This window comes from Pteropus medius, unplaced genomic scaffold (assembly GCF_902729225.1).
Source record: "Pteropus medius unplaced genomic scaffold, Ma_sr-lr_union100, whole genome shotgun sequence".
In the NCBI taxonomy this organism is placed as follows: domain Eukaryota; kingdom Metazoa; phylum Chordata; class Mammalia; order Chiroptera; family Pteropodidae; genus Pteropus; species Pteropus medius.
The window spans coordinates 5,712,414-5,732,883 of NW_024347791.1; the positions used below are offsets into that span (position 1 = coordinate 5,712,414).

Genomic DNA, 20,470 nt, shown 5'->3' on the forward strand with positions numbered 1-20,470 from the left:
TGGCATAAAATCTTAAGGCTGCGACCCAAGTTTAAGTGGCTCCAGTTTCGAGAACTATGTGTGTGTGTAGATGCGTTGATTAATATTGCTTTTCCATTGAAGTGCCAAGAATATGGACTAATCTAGATTTCTATTAATCTTCTGTCAGTGGCAATGACAGCTTTACTGGGAGAGGCTGATAAACATCAGTCTCTGAGGATGGGAGCGGGTACAACATAAACACACTTCTCAAAAGGGCTACAAGGAAAGCAAGGATGCCCAGACTCGGAGAACTCCCAGTGTGAGTTGTTTGTGTGTGTGCGGATTTGCATGTGGCACTGGTGGGTGCTTCTCACACATGTGTGTATTTGGAAGCTCATAGGTGCCCCAGATGCCTCAGACATTTGGGATGGGAAAGAATGTATTTTCCTCAGGAAGTGCACTGTGCTGTGCGGTTCCTCCCTTAGCTGAAGTCAGGACGAGGCCCGTGACTTCTCAGGGTGTCCCAGGCTGCAGTCATTCTACGCCTCTTCTGATAGACAGGGCATGCTTCATAGAGCTTCCAACCAACTTCCTGGAGCAAGTCAGGAGCCTTTGATAAGATAGTGGAATTCAGGGCAATGAAGTGCAGTCTGAGCCCCAAGAATGCGTTTTCTGAGGGTGGTTTTTCACAAGCTACTTTCAGTGACATTCCATTCATTCAGGGACGACTGTGACAAAATAGGCTTATTCTAGGGGCTGTGTTCAAAACAGCTTGAGTGTGTTTGCAATCAGGCCGGGCTGCTCTCTGGGTACGGGAGTCACTCAGCCTGTTTATAAGCCTCACCTGAAAACCGGCTTGGGCAATGGCAGAAGCCCGCAGCGGCTCAGCTTGTGAGGCTGGAATGAAAGGCTTAGAGTGGAGTGAAATGTGCCCTAACCCTGCGACTTGGTGGCACAGTGGTCTGAAGCTTTAGGGACACAGGGGTTCACATTGATGAGTACTAGTTAGCTCTCTTGAGATGGATAACTTCATCTCCCTGAACCTCAGTTCTCTCATCTGTTAAATGGGTTTTAAAAAAATTGTGGTAAAATATCCATAACATAACATTTACCATTTTAATGATTTTTAGGTGTACAGTTCAGTGGCTTGAAGTACATTCCCATTGTTGTGTAAATGGGGTTTTAGTGTAAAGTGTTTGATTGGAGGTTGTTCAGTAAGTGGTAACTAAGTTTATTATTATTTTGTGTTGCCTAGTAATTATCTTGTGCTTTTCAAAATTAATGACTATTATAGTGACAAGTGTTTCTTGGGTGAGGGCAGGTACTAAGCAGTGGATGATACAAAAATGAGGGGAAAATGTGGAATCTGCCACCTGCAGGGGCAGGGGACTCAGAGTCTAATAGGCAAGATGAATTTATACATATATTTAAGTATATATATGCATATATGTACATAGCTATATAATATAGGCATATATACACGTGTGATAGTGTGATAATATGCTTATACATACATAATACATATGATATGTATATATGTGAATATATATATGGAAGAGGGTTACCGTAAAGGATAATAAATAAAACACTTCAAGAAACTAAAGGAAAAAAAGAATGACTCCAAAGGGTGTGCAATGTAAGAGAAGCAAAGTTAGGTAAAACATTTGTATGGAACTTGAAGACTTGAAGGTTATAAAGCACTTTTACATTCATGGTTCATCTTGATATATTTTTTTTCTTATTCTTACATAATCTTGTGAGCTGGAACAGAATAGGGATCATGGCTTCCCATTTTCTGGGGGGTAAACTGAGGATCCAAGTAGCTAAATGTCCTGCTCCATGTCACATATATGGCTAGTGGTGGAATTTGGGCTGACGTATGATGACTCAAAACCCAGTGCCCTCAGCCCATTGCATCTAGGGTCACAAGATGGGCATACTACAGTTCTGATCAGAGTGCGGGTGGATAAAAGGTGGTAGTGTCAGGTGCACAAGTCAGGGTTTTCCAAAGTGTGGTTTGCACATCACTGTGGTGCAGTCTTATTTTAGGTAGGCCGCAGATGGACAACTTTCAAATGAATAGTTATGCAATTTAATGTTCATCAGAAACATCAAGGCTATGATTTTGTGGCTACTGTGCAGGCAAGTCTAAATCAAAGTGAAGGTCGAGAGAGTCCAAGTAAGAAGTCATTTTAAATAATAGAGCATGTAGTGTGCAGATATGGCAGAACTTGTGTTAGATGCCAAGGACTGCAGTTGAGAATCATGGCCCAGCTGTGTTGGCTGATCCTCTTATGAAGACCCAGGGCTGGGAAGAAAAGCTTGACTCAGCGGGCAGACCTACTCGGATTTCTCTCAGCTGCTCTGGTGCTGATCCAATGCAGACGCTTACTGCATCACTAATGGGCCTCCCCCATCTTGCTTGTCTTTATAGATTGCTGACTTTGGGCTTTCCAACTTGTACCAGAAGGACAAGTTCTTGCAAACCTTTTGTGGGAGTCCGCTCTATGCATCTCCTGAAATTGTCAACGGGAGGCCTTACCGAGGGCCAGAGGTGAGCAGGTTGCCTGTTGTATATGATGGGGTAGGTAGGGGAGGCTTGGGGGTAGAAAAGGGGAGAGGGCAAGAACTAGATCCAGGAAATTCTTTAAAAACAACAACAACAACAACAACAACAACAACAACAACAAGCAAAGAAAACTTTAAAAACTATGATTATAAAAGTCATAACATACATACCTGGGAAAAAATTTTAAAAATTCAGAAAAGGCTAAAAGAGAATGTAAAGTTACTGCAGTCTACCCCAAAAAGATAACCCCTTAATATTTTTGTGACTTTTTAAAAGACTTTTTTCCACTGTAAATCTCTGCATTTAAAAAAAAATTGAAATCATTATATATATGTGTGTGTGTGTATATATATATAAATACATATATATATATTGCCTTTTATTAACATTATATTGTGACACATTTTCTGAATTCGTTATTAAAAACATGATTTTCAATGATGACAATGTTTTACCTTATGGATAAATATACCATAATTTAGTTACCCCGCAAGATTTAGACAGATTTTCTGTTTTTCCTCATTATAGCAAAACACAAAACAAACGTCAAACCAAAAAAACCCCTAACTCTGAGAATGAATATCTTTTTGCAAATATTTTTGACAGCATCTATTTTTTGATTAAGGAAATACATTCAGTTGTAACTTTTAGTTCATGAGAAGTGCATTCCTCTGTATGCCTAAAGCTTTCATGGCCACTGTAAAAAGATGTGTCTGTGAAAAATGTTATTTTGAAAATGGGTGAGTTGTGACTGACTGTTCTCTTTAAAAAAGATGGTTCTTTTTAAAAGAGAGATTCATTCACTCAGTATCCTTTAAATAGCAGCTGCTCAGTGGGGTTGAAATGTTTCCTTCCAAATATTTATCTGTTTAAGAGTGTTTGGGGGCAGGGCTGGAGGCCGAAGAGGATGCCAAGAGCCTCTACCAATTACAGTGAAGAGAAAGTCTCTCTGAAATGAGAATGTAAGCGGGGAGCCTAGGCTTCAATTTACAAAACTGAAGAAACGCGACACTGTAAATTTATCATAGATAATGAATGCTGCTTTGATCTTCGAGGATCTGTTTCCGAGGTTACAAGCTGGCAGCCTGTGATCTGGCCAGCACGCAGGCTTTATTTGGCTACGTTAGTCTTTCTAAAAAAAAAATGAACAGACATTTACTAACTGGGAGATTTCACATAAAAATCTGGTTTCTGACTTCTCTTAAAAAAAAAAAACAAAACAAAGAATCTAACAGTGCTGGGACTTCATTATTTTGTGGCAGCGATTAGCCGAGGGGAGGCAGCCTGCTTAAGATGGGGGAAGGCACTCTACAGTTTATCTCTGTCCCCAACACTACATGTTGTACCCCCAATTCTCTCTTGCTTTGTTCATGTTTGTTGTCTGCCTGGCTCTTATAAGCATTTGGGTTTGCCACCCCCGATCTATTTGAAGAAGGCACAGGAAGAAATTGGTCCCTGGATTAGGAGCGAAGAACCCTGTGTCCAGTCCTAGCTCCATCACTGGGATGAGGCCTCTGGAGAAACCATTTAGCTCCTTGTGCCTCAGGATTCTCACCTGTCAAGTGGGGCTGAAAATAATTCAGGCCCTACCTGTTTCACAAAATTATGATAAGGATCAAAGAAGATAATCTATTTGAGAAAGTTCTGACATAGGTTGGGTCTCGGTTTGAAATGGAAATGCACAGCTGCTCTGCGTATCAGTTGTCAGGCTGCATGGGAACCTGTCCGCCAGGTGCTAAATTCAGTTCCTGGGGTCGCTGAGGGTGGCTGCGCACACTATGTGATGCTAATGGTTCGGAAGGCATCTGGAATCTGCTTCCCAGCTCCTGTATGTCCTGTCTCTCTGCTCCAGGTGGACAGCTGGGCCCTAGGCGTGTTGCTTTACACTCTCGTTTATGGAACAATGCCCTTCGATGGTTTCGATCACAAAAACCTCATTCGGCAGATCAGCAGCGGAGAGTACCGGGAGCCCACGCAGCCCTCAGGTGCGTGCCCGGGGCGGGTCAGAGGTTGAGTGGGAGTGTTTGGCTCACTTGCCCCAGCTCATGCTTTCTGCTTCTGTTGTAATGTCTGTAAGGAGTCTCCTGCTTTTCCTCCCTCTTCTCCTCAGGTCTTCGTCTTCTGGCAAAGCTGGCTTGTTAGGCTGCTTTACCCAAACCTCCCCAAATGGCCATTTTCAGAACGAGCATTCTCCACTGCAGGCAGGCTAGGAGTTCTGTTTGCTCGTTGTAGGAACTTGGGCAAGTCTCTGAGCCTGTTTGGATTCAGTTTTTCCACTAAAAATTAACACTTTGGGAAAGGTAGTACACGAAGTCCCTTCCAGTCCAGGTAGGCATGTAAACCACCTCCCTAGAGTCTAAGTGCCACGAGGGTGGCACCTGCCCTTTTTCCCTACGGTGCCCCAGCCAGGAGCACGGCACATGGGGGCTGTTTCATGACCTATTGCTGCATAACAGTTCTATCCCATCCCCCCAGACAAACTCGGTGGTTTAAACAATTATGTAACTGTCAGCCACTATTCCCCGGGTCGACTAGAGATCTTCTAGCCTTGCTTGGGATTTCTCATGCACGTGTAGCCAGATGACAGCTGGGGCTAGGGGTTGGTGGTGGGACACCTCCGTGTGGGCTCTGTCTCCATGAGCTTCTGAGGCCTATCTGTCCCAGAGGAAGCCTGGACTTCTTACGTGGCCGCTCAGGGCTCTAACAAGGAGGACGAAGAAGCTGCCAGGCCTTCTTAATGTCTGCTCTTGGACGCCAGACAATATCACTTCTTCCCTGTGCTACTGGTCACAGCATCCGAGGCCATAAGCTCCATCTCTTGATGGGAGAGCTCTGTGCATGAATGGAAAGGGTGGCCATCTTTGAAATGCAGTTAACACGAACTACTGCACATGTATACATACCATATATGTACACGCACACATGCACGGGCACGCATTGTTGAGGCTTATTATTCATGGTGGTTACATTCTGTAAAGTTGCTTTGAGCGCTGAGTTAGTGAATACTGAAGCATTGGGGAAATACAGGGCCTCTGGTCACAGTGTTCAGTCAGTATGTCACCTCTTCTTATGTATGTTTCTGTTTAAAGGTACCTCACTTAAAATATATTGTTGATTCACGGATGTCGAACTCACAGCCAACCCACTGTAACTCATACCTAGTGAAGCTTATCTAACACCCCCATTTCCTCCATAAGGCTCATCACAGCCTTTTCCGTACCTCGGAACACTAGACAGCACTTCAGCACTATGCTTGGGGGCTAAACGGTGAAATCACCAACAAAAAGTACAAAAATGTGAAAAACACGGACTGAAGAGACCGTGAAAGGGCCTGGTTAGTATGAGAGCAGAGATAAGAAGGCAGAGTTCTGGCCCCTGTCAGACTTCAGCTGGAGACGCACGTGCGTGTTGGGGCAACTCAGAGTGTTTGCCACTCTAAATGTACTCAAGCGACTGGGAAAGTGTCCTGAGTATTGACTTTTGGGTTACAGATGTATTTTAGCGAGTAGGCAAATTTACAAGTACAGAATCTGTGAATAACGAGGATTGACTGTTATATACATTTGCGTGTGTATATATATTATACGTGTGTACGTTTGTGTACCGAGTGTCTCTATATTTTTTCAGTTAGCTACCCTTTTTTTTTTTTTTGAGAAATTTCAGGGTGACCTCTTAGGCAGTCTTCTTTGCCACACCAGCTAAATGGTGTCAATACAGTTCCCGACACAGTGCAGAGGATCAGGAAATATTTGTTGAGTGACTGAATAAACAGTTGTCCTGTACTTTTCAGGGGGTGCAGCTCACCCTGGCCCCCTTGCAGCTGAGGGGAGGTGTGCCTTCCCAAGATATACTTCAACCCCCATTGAGAGAGCACAGCTTTATCTTGAAAGTCGATTTCTAGGCTGTGAGAGTCAGTTGGTTCCTTTGGCCTTCTCGACATCCCTTTGGGGGTTTCCCCCTAATTCTCTGGCAGCAGAAATTTGCAAATGGAGTTTTTCAGACAGGCTGTAAGCGGAGAGCAGACATAGATCAGCTCTCTGATCTGGCAGCCCGGCACACTGGGGCTTATGTCAGAGAGAGGAAGGAGGTGAGCTCACCAGGCGTGGGGCTCAGAACCTGGCCAAGGTCTGCCTTGGGTATGGCCCCTGTCGCTGCCCAGGTGTGCCAGGTATGAGCTCCTCTCCATCCTTCTCTGTCTTTCCCTCTCTGCTGAGGAGACTTTTTCTCACCATCTCAGCTGCAAATTTCCTTTTCGTGCCTACACACTATCGCAGTAACTCTGAGCACTGCGTGTTTATACAAGCCTACCTTTGGAGGACTAAAGGAAGCCATGGCAATCCAGACCTGTTTTCCCTTTAAGTAAAATGATATCTACCAAAGGAATGGTGGGGCCCTGCTTGTGGTTGGGTCTAGATTCTTTCCCGGGCACTGGCCTTGCCTATTTTATAAGGACCAGAGTTGATGGAGAGCTCAATAAGTTTATAATAGTCCTCCACGCACGTGGAAAAACATGCGAAGATGTGATGGCCTGCTTGGTTCTGTGTCTCGATGATGCTTTTGAGGTATGTCCTGGAAGACTCTGGCTGGACCGGGGCTCCAGTCGGAGTTTTCTGAAAGCGACCATGTCTCCTTAGCCACCCCTGGAGTGTCAACCCTGTCACAAAGCCAAGCGCTCTTATATAAGGCATCTTCCTTTTGTTTCTTGTCCCATAGATGCTCGAGGACTCATTCGGTGGATGCTGATGGTGAACCCCGATCGTCGGGCCACCATCGAGGACATCGCCAACCACTGGTGGGTGAACTGGGGCTACAAGAGCAGTGTCTGTGACTGTGACGCCCTTCACAACTCTGAGTCCCCGCTCCTGGCTCGCATTATCGACTGGCACCACCGTTCCACGGGGCTGCAGGCCGAGGCCGAAGCCAAAATCAAGGGCCTGGCCAAACCCGGGGCCTCTGAGGTCATGCTGGAGCGGCAGAGGTCACTGAAGAAGTCCAAGAAAGAGAATGACTTTGCCCAGTCCGGCCAGGACTCGGTGCCCGAAAGCCCATCCAAGCTGAGTTCCAAGCGGCCCAAAGGGATCCTGAAGAAGCGAAGCAACAGTGAGCATCGCTCGCACAGCACTGGCTTCATCGAAGGAGTCGTCAGTCCTGCCTTACCCTCTGCTTTCAAGATGGACCAGGACTTGTGCCGGACTGGCATGCCCCTCCCAAGCTCCCCCGAGGCGGAGGTGCCAAGTAAACTCAGCCCCAAACACTCGGCCACCATGCCCAAGAAAGGCATCTTGAAAAAGACCCAGCAGAGAGAATCAGGTTATTACTCCTCTCCGGAGCGCAGTGAGTCTTCGGAGCTATTGGACGGTAATGATGAGACAGGGAGCAGCGTCCCATCCCCAACGCCCCCGGACCCAGCCAGGGTGACTGCCCTCAGCCTTTCCTGCCGCAGGAAGGGCATCTTGAAACACAGCAGCAAGTACTCTGCGGGCACCATGGACCCAGCCCTCGCTAGCCCCGAAATGCCCACACTGGAATCCTTGCTGGAGCCCGGCGTGCCTGCTGAGGGCCTCTCCCGGAGCTACAGCCGGCCTTCCAGCGTCATCAGCGATGACAGCGTCCTGTCCAGCGACTCCTTCGACTTGCTGGACCTGCAGGAGAATCGCCCTGCCCGCCAGCGCATCCGCAGCTGCGTCTCTGCCGAAAACTTCCTTCAGATCCAGGACTTTGAGGGGCTCCAGAACCGGCCCCGGCCCCAGTACCTGAAGCGGTACCGGAATCGGCTGGGAGACAGCAGCTTCTCCCTGCTTACAGACATGGATGACGTGACTCAGGTCTACAAGAAAGCGCTGGAGATCTGCAACAAGCTCAACTAGCTCTCTGGGGTGCAGGGCGGGTTGGGGGTGGGCATGAGGGAGGAAGGGGAGCAGTGACTTGTCCTAATGAGCTGGTTACCTCTTTGCTGGCCATGTTAATAGACTGAAAAAGGATCGGTGCCATCTCGCTTGGCCAAGTTTGCAGCCTTGAGCTAGTGTCTAAAAGGGATAAGTGGGCTGTCTGCCATTCCTGTCAACTGCCAGTCAGAATTTGGGTCCTAATGGGTGTTGGCTTTATGGCACCTCCTAGAGGACCAGCTGTCTGGGGAGGTGGCATTGGCCAACACCTAGAGGGGTGGGCTAGAAGCATATGGGAGAAAGAGCATTTCCCTAGAAGTCATCCAAATGCTTCTGGAGGAAAGGCAAGAGAGACCATCTGCTCTGAGTGAGCTTAGAGCTTGCTCCTTCTCACATTAGTAAGCTTGGTCTGACTGCAGGGGGTTGGCAAGTCTATTTCAGCAACTCGAGCTTGAATCTGTGATTGATTGATAGTGGCTGCTGAGTGTGTTGGTTTGGGTAGCCCAGGTACATGGGAAGGAGTGCTGTGATTGAATAATCATGGCTGCCATGGGGGCGGGAAGGGGGCCGTAGCACTCCTGGCATGTAGTGCTTGACCTGGCTAAGCCCTGGGAATTAGGTTAGGGCATCCTGTGGGATCTGTTATGTCTTTCATGCCACTAGTGTGGCATTTGTTACTTTGCTACTCTACCTTGAATGGAAGACAGGGCCTTGGTCAGAGGGAGAATTCTCTGAACTCTGCTAAGGACGTAGAGTCAGCACATGGTGATGTTTTGGCTTCTTTCCTGATGTCTGTTTTGCCCTTCAGCATAATCTCCTAAGGGTGGACAGGTAAAAAGATGGTGGTGTCAGAGGTCAGAACTCTGGTGTATGACAGAGCTTGGGATCCTCTGTGGTCTTTGTGCAGGTGAATGGAAATTGACCCACACCAGCAAGGGGCAATTTGTCTGTTTCTTTAATGTCTCAATATTAACTGGAATGCCACCTCTTAGATTCATTCTCACCTGCATGAATGCTCTGAATGGGATGTGACGCTGTCCACAGTCTCCAAAAGAGTAACCGGCTCAACCATTCACCCTGTTTACTAATAGGAGACGGTTCCCCATCCGCCAAGTGTGGAATCCTTAGAAGCAGAGAGTTTGCTTCAAGGGAGTTAATGTGTAGGTAGAATATTTGGACAAGGAAAGGAAAGTCAGCAGAATGTGCTTTCTCCCAAATCTAGGTATCCCATGTCACGGGTTTGAACTCCTAGGCTTTGTGGATAAAGAAAGCTCCATCCATTCAAATGAATAAGGTGTTGGAAGAGCAGAGTGAGTTGGGAGGAAGTATGCAGGACAGGGGACATTTCCCTAGAAGTCATCCAAATGCTTCTGGAGGGATCAGAGAAGACGTATGAAAAGACTCTTACCTTAGAAAGTAACGTAACTGGGTATTAAAGTTTTAGACACCCAGATTACAGGTGACAAGATGTCACTCCCACAATGGGACATCTTCATATACTGAATTTGGAATTAATGGTCTTGGGAATTTGAGATGACTTCAGATTCTGCTGGCCTGGGCAAACTGAAACCCTTGTTTCAAGATGGTTGACTTCTTGGTAGACACCTGGATATATAAGGAGGGCTAGTCTTGGGGGCTATTTTTGGGAAAACCAACTGATAATAATTCATAGGGAGATGAGAAGAAATCACCTTCAGGCACTAAGAACATTAATTAGAATGAAACTGCCCTTTCTCCAAGGAGGTGGCTCCATTTCTCCCCTTGCCACCAGCTCTGGGGTTTTAGTTTGTGCGTTCCTTCAGGTTGAGCTCAGTAATTATTGTGGGGAACTTCTCTGTTTCCTTTCACTCAGTCCCACCTCCTTTCTGAGCTCCAATATAGGTTCAAAGGGAAAAAATCTGTAGGTAGCAAATCGTGGAGGGTGTGTGGCTACACGGAGGATGTTCTGCAACCTCTGAGCTCCCTACTCCTGGTCTCATTTAATGCAGCCTTTTCTGAGCACTTGTACTGCCACACTGCTGGTCTCTCTTGTATGGCAGCTGGCCTAGTTGGTAGCTGTCTGTATTTATGACTTAGATGTAACACCTACCTGCTGGTTGATGTGTTTTTTCCTTTTGCCAAGTGATCACCTCTGTTTGGCATTTTCCAGCCTTCTAACTTTTAGATTAAAGTGACACTATAAGGAAAATCATTCTATACCCTCCCCGCCCCGCCTCCCAAACCCCAAAATCTCTCTCTCACACACACACATACACACACACGTTCACTTTCATCAATAAACCCAGACAGTGGATTGTGGCAGACACGGTCCTCCACTCAGAGGCAGAGACAATGAGGCAAGTCCTAGTGTGTTGCTAACTAGGTTGCTAACTGGTCGTAAGCACCTGTGGTGTTATGGGGGCTGTTTTCCTCCGAGTGAGAGCCGGAGGGGTGGATCAGCTGGTCTCTCAGGCCCTGCCAGTTCTGACATTCTGCTAAATCCTCCAATTCTAGATCTGATGTTGACTCTGTCTTCTGAAGGAAAAACTTAGACTAGAGGGAAATACCCTGAAAAGCAGCTCCCCTGCTTCCTGAGTAAGTCCTGTCATCCCTACCAGCCAATCCCCAGCCGAGGAAGTCATGCTTGATTCATTTCCATGGAATTACGAGTGAGAGACACTTTTATGACATGATGGACCAAGCAGGAGATTCAATGTCAGCTCTCCTGGTCCTTTCCTTGCCTCTGTGGGCCTTTCAGTGTCTTAGTTTACACATCTGCCAAAGGAGTAGAATTATACTTCTTTTTACAGGTAAATTTCAAGGCATGATCAGTTTTCAGGAAGTGCTTCAAGACCCCAGGTGAAATGAAAATGCTAAGTACTCTCTGAATTTCCATCCCTGTTATAAGGTGCTGCTTCTTTAGATGACAAGGAGCACTTTTCAGGGTAAAATTCAGGTGAGCGTTGCCCAGACCTGCTGTCTTGAGTACAAATGTGAATGATCAACTGACTGTTTATTGCCAAACTGGAAATGTTCTGTAGGGATTAACTGGCATGGTATCATTCCTAGAAGAAAAAAAAAAAAAAAAGAGAAACTTGACTGCACATTTTTTTTAATAATCCATGTTGTGACTTTTATTTAATTTCTATTTTTTTTTGGTAATAAAAAGTCGACTTTTTTATTTGAATTTGTCTTTTTTTATTTATTGGTCTGAAAGGCATTTCAAAGGTATTATAATAATATATTGGTGTAATTTAATTGGTGCAACATGCTCTATGGCTCCAGTCAAAATTGATCTTCACTCATTTGATTGGTTTGAGCCCAGAACAGCCTACAGGGAAAAAAAAAAAAAAGCTGGATAACCACCCAAAGTGTTTGTATTTTCATTGAAATGGATTTTTTTTTTTTTGGTTTTTTGTTTTTTGTTTTTTTTGGTTTCTGTTTTTATTTTTAAATTAAATAAATTGCAATGAACTGAACTGAACTGGGACCTCGCTTCTTTATTTGGTTGTTTTTCTCTTAGTTAAGTAAGTGACAACATGGATTTAAGTAACAGAAACCCACCCGGGCTAGCTTAAGCACAAAGAATTTATTCAAAGTTCTCAAAAGGAAATGCATCTAGCAATGCAGCTCAAGCCAAGAACTGGAGAAGTGGAATCCAAGAGAACTCCAGGCCCTCTCTTCTGCTCCCCCTTTGCAGCCCGGCTTTCTCCTCCCTGATTTTCTGACCCCGCCTTGTCTGATCCCATAACTTTCAAATTTACATGTTCTCAGTTCCGGTTTTCAAAAGAGCCTACTGACCTGATTCCTTCAGCCCGAACTAGAGACAGTATCAGAGGTGAATACTCAGCCCACACCTCAGCTTCCTCTACCTGCCCCACTCCTCGACTCTCCTGTCTTTTCCAAGGGCAGATAAATCGCTAATCAGATTGCGCAGACTCCAACATCGATAGGCCATGTTTCCTATTGGGGAAGGCCACTGCTCTGCCTATAATGAAATGGCGTCCTGAGTCCTATTTTGCCATTGTTCCTTGTGCCAACAGACTCCAGGAAGCTCCTATAAAGGAGGATGAATAATAGAGTAGGATCAAAGAGTCCCTGAGTCTCAGTCACAGTGTGATATGACCTCAAACCCTACCCTCGTATCAAACCTTACAGGGTCACGCTCTTACTGAAGAGCACTGTTAGGGGACCTGTGCAAGAAAAGTGACTTTCCAAGGAAATTGCAACTTTCAACCCTTATCTGGTCTACGTGGAGAACATCTGTTGCAGCATTGTCATATTTAGCAAATAAAACTACAGGACACTCAGTTAAACAATTTTTTTTTTTTTTTGTATAAGTCATGCGAAATTTGGGTCGGGCTTATACTAAAAAAAAAAAGTTATCTGAAATTCAGATTTAACTGGGCATCCTCTATTTTATCTGGCAAACTAATCTGATGGGACTTAATTGGCTAAATTGACTGGGACTGGCTATGGTCGAGGGTTGGGGAATGGATGCTTATAATTGTGGCCTGGCAAATTAGGACATGCCCATGACTCTCAAGCTGGTCTGAGGTAGGAAGAATTCCAATTCCAGTTTGGACTTGATGATTGCTATTGAGTCAAATTGCTTCATGTCTTTGGGCCTCAGTTTTCTCATGTGTCTGATGGGTATATTCATTGCTGCCTTACTCAACTGTTAATAGGGCTATGAAAGAGTGAGAGAATTTCTTTGAAGTTCCCTTGAGTATAAAACTCAATGAACGAGAAACCATAGTCCTTACTTTACAGGGCAATATTCACTGACTTTTAAAACAGAACATCTTAAAGGCAATCTGCCTGGCTTGGAGGCTTTTAATTCTTGCTGTGGTCCCTGCCACTGTTAGCAAGTGGGCCTGTCAATCATTTTCAGGGTAAGAGACTAAGGGGAAACTTACTTAAAAGTGAGCCCCTTTGGAAAGACAAAGTTCTGCAGTCAGATATAGGGAATAGCACCATATGCATGGCCTAGGGGCTCTACAAAATGTGACATGTAAGCGGTAGTGAGAAGCCTTTCGGGGGGTGACATTAAGCTAGCTGTTTGAGGCCACAGACTTTTCACCCTAGAACTGTGGCCCAATTTGTTTGTAACCTCTCAGAGAAAGCCCCAGTGCTGTGACTTATATGAAGCCTCGATTAGCCACATTTTGGCACTATGCCAATGTTGAGCTGGTTCCTCCAACCCCTGCTGAGATCCCTACAGCTATTCAGAGCTTGAAAAGAAAGTCAATAGAACTCACACTGGTAGCTCCAAACAGCACAGTTAAGGAAGCTCTGCTGAATGTTTTGATGGCCACTAGGGTGTGGATGTGGCTTTATGTTGGCAAGATCATAGATAAACGTGGCATCACTGCTATAATGTTTGAAGACCAATCTTCAAACATTATACATCTGTTTTTTTTTTAAATTTATTATTTGAATGTTCTTGGGCCATGTGTGATCAGACTGGTATTTGAATAAAGAATGTCAAAAGTAATGTTTTCTATATCAAACACTAAATGGAAAGTCACAACATCTCCTGATATTAAGTTGGATTGTCTTTTGCTTTAATGACGTTAATATAGTTCTAAATGCATGTCTTTGCTTAGCCTGAAATTGGAAAGGTTATATGTGAACATCCCAACCTGGTACATATATTTTGAAGGTTGGAAATATGATATTTACTTCTGGAAAAATTGGGGGAAAGGCTTTGAGAAAAATAGAACTTGCTAAAGTAAGAGAAATAGTAATACTGTGTGCCAAAGTTAAGTCTTGTCAGTAGTATAAAGAATAAAATTTGGATAGTTTCTCTTTGCTAAAATCAGAGAAAGACCTTTTCAACAACACCTATGTCTGTAAATGTTGGGATACTTGGTGGTGTTCTAAGTACGTATCCTTTTGACATCTTTAATGCCAGGATAGAGTGAATGAGAGCCGTGACCTACATTTTAAATCTAATTTTGGTATATGTATTATCAGTCTATTTGGTTTTATGATTTTCAGAACTTATCTTTGCAAAAATAAAATAACCTATGGATATTTAAGCAGGATTATGATTCAATATCATCCATGGGTTTAAAAAGTATATTGTAAAAAGTAAATAAACAGAAGTGGTTGGTTATGCAAAAAAATAGGAGGGGTAGTAAGGAAAATAGAGGTCGTTGGAGCAGCACAGTTGACATGTTGTCAACTGATTGATCGGTGAGGTCATGAGGCATGGTCAAGTTTAAGGAGGAAAATTGAGAGAATTTAAAATTTATTGAGCTTCTACATGGTGTTCACTTCATCCTTATTCAGTAGCAAGTGACAGAAACACAACTCAGAACATGTCGAGTAACAAGATGAATTTACTGCTTCAAGTAACTGAAAAGTCCAAGGCGTATGTCCCAGGCATGCTGGATCCAGGGATTCAAGTAATGCTGTTGGCCTCTTTTTCATTCACTCTTGTTGAATGTGGATTTCATTCTTACGCAGGATCTTTCTGCATGGGAGCAAGATAGCTCTTCGGAAGTGTTATGAGGTCTTTTAGTGTATGATCTTAGAGTCAGAGAGAGACTCTTACTATCCTAACATTTATGTGCCAAGGAGGCATTGTGATTGGCTTTGCTGGGATCACGTGTCTCCCTCTGGCCCAGTCACAGAGTCTGGGTAGAGAGATGCCCTGATTGGCAAGGCTGGATCATGTGCCCACCCTTGTGGTATACTCGAATGACAGTTCCTTCAGAATCACACAGAGTAGGGGAGAGCAGCTCCCCCAAAAGAAGGGATGCAGAGTCAACAAAAAAAGTTCTACCTTTTGGGCCTCGATTTCCTCATCTGTAAAATAGCATTAAATCATTTCTAATCATTTTCAGAGTTATTATGAAAATTAAATGAAATAAAGTACTTAATACAGGCCCTGACACATAGAAGATTTTTAATTTATAGAGATAGTATCAGGAAGACAAAAATATAATGCTGTAGAGAGGAGATATATTTGTTAGGAAGATTTCAGCTGTAAAATCAGCTACAATGTGAGAAAAATCCAGCTGAAACTGATTTTAACACTACAGGGGATGTATTGGCTCATATATCTGGAATTCTAAAGATGGGGTGGATTTCATGGTTACTTAGGTCTAGTGAGAGAAATGGATAATAAACAAGTAAACAAACACTCCCCCTCCATTACAGATTATAATAAGTGCTATGAAGGAAATGGATAGGATGCAGAAATAGAGAATTAAGTGAGGGAGGTACCTCTCATAGAAAGAGTAGTCAGGGAAGGCATCTCTGAAGAGCTGGCCTTTGGGCAGAGGTCCAAAGGTGAAGAAATAACTATACGCAGAGTGAGCATTCCAGGCAGTAGGAACAGTATATACAAAGGCCCTTGAGCCTCCAAAATAGAACTTTACAGGGTTAATTTCTGGTCCATTGGCATAGGACAGCCGTGGTGCATGGAGTGTATGGTGTTTTGCTAAACATATGTGGCCATGTTCTAATGCAGGCTGGCTGTGATCATTTATGAGTTTGTGTAGCCGTAACTACAAATGGCTGCTTCCTTTGACAGGTGGTCCCCAGACGAGATACATGCCATGACGCGCATTTTAAATGAGAATATGTTTCCACTGCAGAAATTCACTGCCAATTTATTGAAATTCATGGAGAGGATGTTTTTAATCCACAGAATCAATCATGCAAAGTTTGGAACATGGAAGTGATGCTCTATAAAGACCAGGAAATGCACACTAAGGTTTTCATGTCGCAAAAACTGCTCCATGCTATCACAACTGTATGGTTTCAGCAGGGAATTGTGTGAGAAACCAGCAATCAATTTTGTTTTAAGAGTGTGACAATTATTTTCCTACTGATGAAAAATTTATGCTGCCTATTTCTACCTGAGTGGGAATATCTATTGTTTCTTGACCAGCTGGTTCCCCCATCTACTACCTGTGCTAGTTTTTGTGAATTAGTCTGGATAGGCTATGTTATGGTAAAGTGACAAATAAGCTCTGAAATGTCAGTGGCTCAGTATGATAAACAATCATTTCTTACTCTCGCCGAGTTCAATACAGTTTGGGCAAGTTTCCTTGTTATGCTGTCTCTCTGCAGACGCTTGGGGATCTGAGCTTCTTCCACCCTGTGGTTCTGCCATCAAAGGGTTTGTCATTTGCAGTTATGCAAATGAAGGAGAGAGAAAGCACAAGTCAAGATCTTTTAAGAACCGATCTGGATGTGATGTACATCATTGGTGCTCATATCTCATTGGCCAGAACCCAGTCACCTGACCCCAACCTAACTTCCTGGATCGTCTTCAAGTCCATAGTACTTAAAAAGTAGAATATAAAATGAAATCGGGTGGACACATAACAGTGTCTCTGTCACAACTTATGTCTGCTTCCCATGGGAAGGTCTCAGCATAAATAAAAATCATTATTGTTGATATTCACTGAGTTCTTATTGAGCTGCAGGCAGTGCGTCTGCTCTTGTCACATATCATGTCTTTTAATGCTCTCATGAGGGTTGGAAATGTGCGGTAACTTGCCCAAGCTGCCCCACTGTTAAATGCGGAACAGGATTCAAATACAGGCCTTGCTGAATGGCTTCTGAGCCCAAGTTCTTAATTGCTCTGTTGTACCCCTGAGATGACCCTTCTTCAAGTCAGTCTCCTTGATCAAAAGCCCCATCCTGTCACCATCCCTGTTCATGTACAAGGCATTTTCCTATAGGAGCAAAACAGATACTATCAGGAAAGAAGACTCTGGCCCTGTTCAATGCACTCTTCATACAAAAGTGGAGAGAGTATCTGTCCCCCCAGTGCCCCATTGGTGTTAGGTTCCGGAAGATCCAGTCTCAGCAAGTGGGATTAGTGGAGTTGATTACAGTTTCCTCTAATGTGAAATGGGATGGAGGAGTGGGCCTTTCTCCATTCTGGGCACCAACTGTGTCTCAGAACTCAGTAGAGGGACAGTGGGCCTTCAGTGGCTGAGTTCCTTCTGTCTAAAGCTGTGTATTCACATGCGTTCCTCAACAAGGCTCCACGTGCTATTTCCTGTGCCGGTGTGTCTCAGGGGACCCTGATTCTAGAGGCCTGATTGCTCAAAGCAACTGCTTGGGGCCATATGGAAACACAAGATGCCAAGCTGGGCTGCATAAACCTTCCTGGGGTCAGGCATTGCAACAGCAACTTTGATCACTCAAAAAGCAGTGTATTGCCTTGTCTTTGAAGCCCATAGCAGGGTGGTGACACAGACATGGTCCCAAACTGGACTTGCAGACACACATCTCACAGTCAGAAGAAACTGAGGGTGAGGAACAGTTCATTTTGGAGGCAGCTGGAGAAAAGGGGCTCCAAAAAATAGCTATCCTGAGAAAGTTCTGCAAATTGGAATTTGTGAATCACTGAAGCTGAAAAACATCTGATTCAGCAATGCCTAGGGCATTCCAGAAGCTTCAGCCATCAGGCTTTGGAGCCCAGACAAAAGGATGTGTGCAAAGCAGAAAGCCAGATGCAGACTTCAGAACCAGGCCTGCCGATCTGCTCCAAAGAAGCCATGGTTATGGGTTCGGTCCCTGTGAAGTACAGATGGTCCCTGGCAGTGGGAGCTGCTTACACTGGCTTCTCATAAACACAAATAGCTGGGCACCATAATGATGCAGCAAAGTGACATGGGGGCTTGGGGAAAATTGTCTCCCTTTTTAGAGAAACAATCATAATCACATTTCTCGGGTCCTTCGGGGGATCCAGAATAGGGTGACAGTGTTGCCCATGAGGTTAAGTTGGAGCTAATGGGACTCCTTGTTGAGAAGAGAATTCCAAAAGGAAAGGACAGACTAGAAGAGACTAGTCATCCTCCCAAGATCCCAGCGCAGTTGCATATTGGTGCTTTGGCTGGTGTTACACCTGAGGTCTTTCTTTGTCCTTGCATCTTTCATTCTGGTGGATTTACTCATGATCCTGCCAGTTTAGCTAGTGCCAACTACATTTCTCACAGTCAATGTCTTGAACCTCAGCGTTTTCCCCCTTCCTCCCCTTCACCTGCTGAACCATGTCTGCCTTCTCCCGGCCCTTGAAGTCTTGCTTGCTTTTGTTTTTAGCCTCACACTCATTCCTTGAATGTAAACACTGCTGTGATTTCCTAACATGAATCTCTGGATCAGCCTGTTCCCTTTACCTGCACTGGGTAACCTTGTTGTCTGACTCAGTGCCTAATAAATAATTGGGACTCACCCTTTTGTATGTCTTCAAGTTCACTGATCTTTTCTTTGGTACTATGTAATGTGTTCTAAATTCCATCAAGTGAAATGGAATATTTAGGGATGAAAAACACAATATCTGAAATAAAATTTCACTAGATTAGTTGATATTTCAGATATTGTGTTTTTTCATCCCTAAATGTTCCATTTGGTAAATATAAATATATATATTTATATACATTCAGCAACGTCTCTGTACTCTAGCTGGTGGGAACTTGACTTTTCCAGTTTCTGGTTAGGTCCGAAAATTGTTTGGCTTGTAGCTCCCCAGGGATTATTCTTTTTTGTTGTTGTTATTTTTCTTTGCCTAGTTTCATAGACTTTCCCCCCACACATTAGCAGAGTAGAATTAAGTTAAAGACTCAGAGTGTCCCCATGCAGATTTCTGGGGCTCTTTGTATAGTAGCTTCCTCTCCAGGACTCTGTGCCTCCACATCTAGCTGCCTGGGCCTCCCTGGCCACCCGATTTTTGTCACTTGCTCTGTTTATGTTCCCCCTCTTGGTGATTCTCACCAGAAACTTCCCCCAGGTGAAGCTGGGACAGTTGTAGGGTTTCCCTTGTTTTTTTTTTTTTTTTTTCTGTTATTTGTTTGGGGTCTGCTAGTCCTATGTTGCTTGCTGTCAAATGTCTGAAAATAATTAATATATTTTGTTCTGTCTTGTAGTTTGTTTTTCACAGTGAGAAAGGGGTATCCCGTAGGAGTATCTCCTTCACAGATAGAAGTAAAAGTTGAAGTTAATTCATTTGCTCAATCACAGAAATAGTTGATAGCAGAACTGGGTCTTAAACTCAGAGATGACAGACTTTCAAGCTATGCCTTTTACCGTTATTAAGATCCTGTTATCCTCCCCCAACGCACTCCCTTTATAAAAATCGCATTCCAGAAAGAAGGCAGGTAAAAATCCAATCAGTAAAAAGTGAATTGGTTCTTCTGCTTGCTGGCAATTCCAGTAAAAACGATTAGGCAGGGGGCATGCTGTTATAGTTGGCTGCTTCAGAGGTGCCCTGACAAAGTGAGCTTTCGTTTATTTTCTTCGTCGTGAGTGAGTGGAGAATGTACGGGGCAGCTCTTCATTTATTTGTTCACTCATTTATTGATTCTATTACTTATTCATCCATTTGAGATTATTTATGGAACACCTACAGCATTCCAGGCACTAGGCTTTTCTTCGCATCGGGAAGTGAGCAGTAACTCCCAATAGGTTTCCTTTCTCTCCTTGCTCACTCTCCCAGACCTTCGCATTCATGATCACGTGAGGAAGGGCCCAGATGGTGACATTTACAGATGTCTCCCTGGGTTCCGGTGGAGCTTCTGAGTGGTTAGGAGAGACGTTAGGGTCTCCTTCCCTATTAAACTAAATGCCAACACTCCTGGGAGGAATCACACATTAAGCCATTGTCAGCCAACCGTTAGCCAGCCATTCATGTTTCAGGAGAGATTTATTAAGTGCTAACTGAGAGCAAGAATAGAGAACAACATGAGCCCCTTGGGAACCGGGATGAGATGAGAAAGCGGGGTAATTTTCACGGGAAAGGTGGCAAGGACAGACACTGCAATTTGGCCTCAAGCTGAGTCACTTAAGGATGTATCTCTTGCCTTCTTCGGTTTGAGTGTCATAATAATAACAAAGTTGAGTGATGTTTTGTAGGTTACAGGTCCCCCTACTCTCATTTTTTCCTTGAAGCTGCCTCTCAATAGACCCTGGAGGTAAAATTAATACTGCTGAGGAAATGGAAGCTTGGAGAAGGGAAGTCATGGTCTTAAGTCATCCAGCTGGTAAGTGCATGGCCTGAATCTGAACTCAGGCCATCTAACTCCAGGGCTTCCGATGCTAATTCTGC

The 20,470-nt window shown here is 44.2% G+C and overlaps 1 protein-coding gene across 5 annotated transcripts in view; it reads left to right on the forward strand.

The window, feature by feature from the left end:
- Window positions 1–11,747, forward strand: part of NUAK1 (NUAK family kinase 1) — a 70,967-nt gene extending 59,220 nt beyond the window's left edge. For all 5 annotated transcript variants that reach the window (XM_039877886.1, XM_039877887.1, XM_039877888.1 and 2 more), the window contains 3 exons: window positions 2,396–2,515; window positions 4,383–4,515; window positions 7,244–11,747. In XM_039877886.1, coding sequence (XP_039733820.1) covers window positions 2,396–2,515; window positions 4,383–4,515; window positions 7,244–8,397 — 1,407 coding nt within the window. In that variant the 3' untranslated portion in view covers window positions 8,398–11,747. The remainder of the gene's footprint in view (window positions 1–2,395; window positions 2,516–4,382; window positions 4,516–7,243) is intronic.
- Window positions 11,748–20,470: the final 8,723 nt, after the last annotated feature.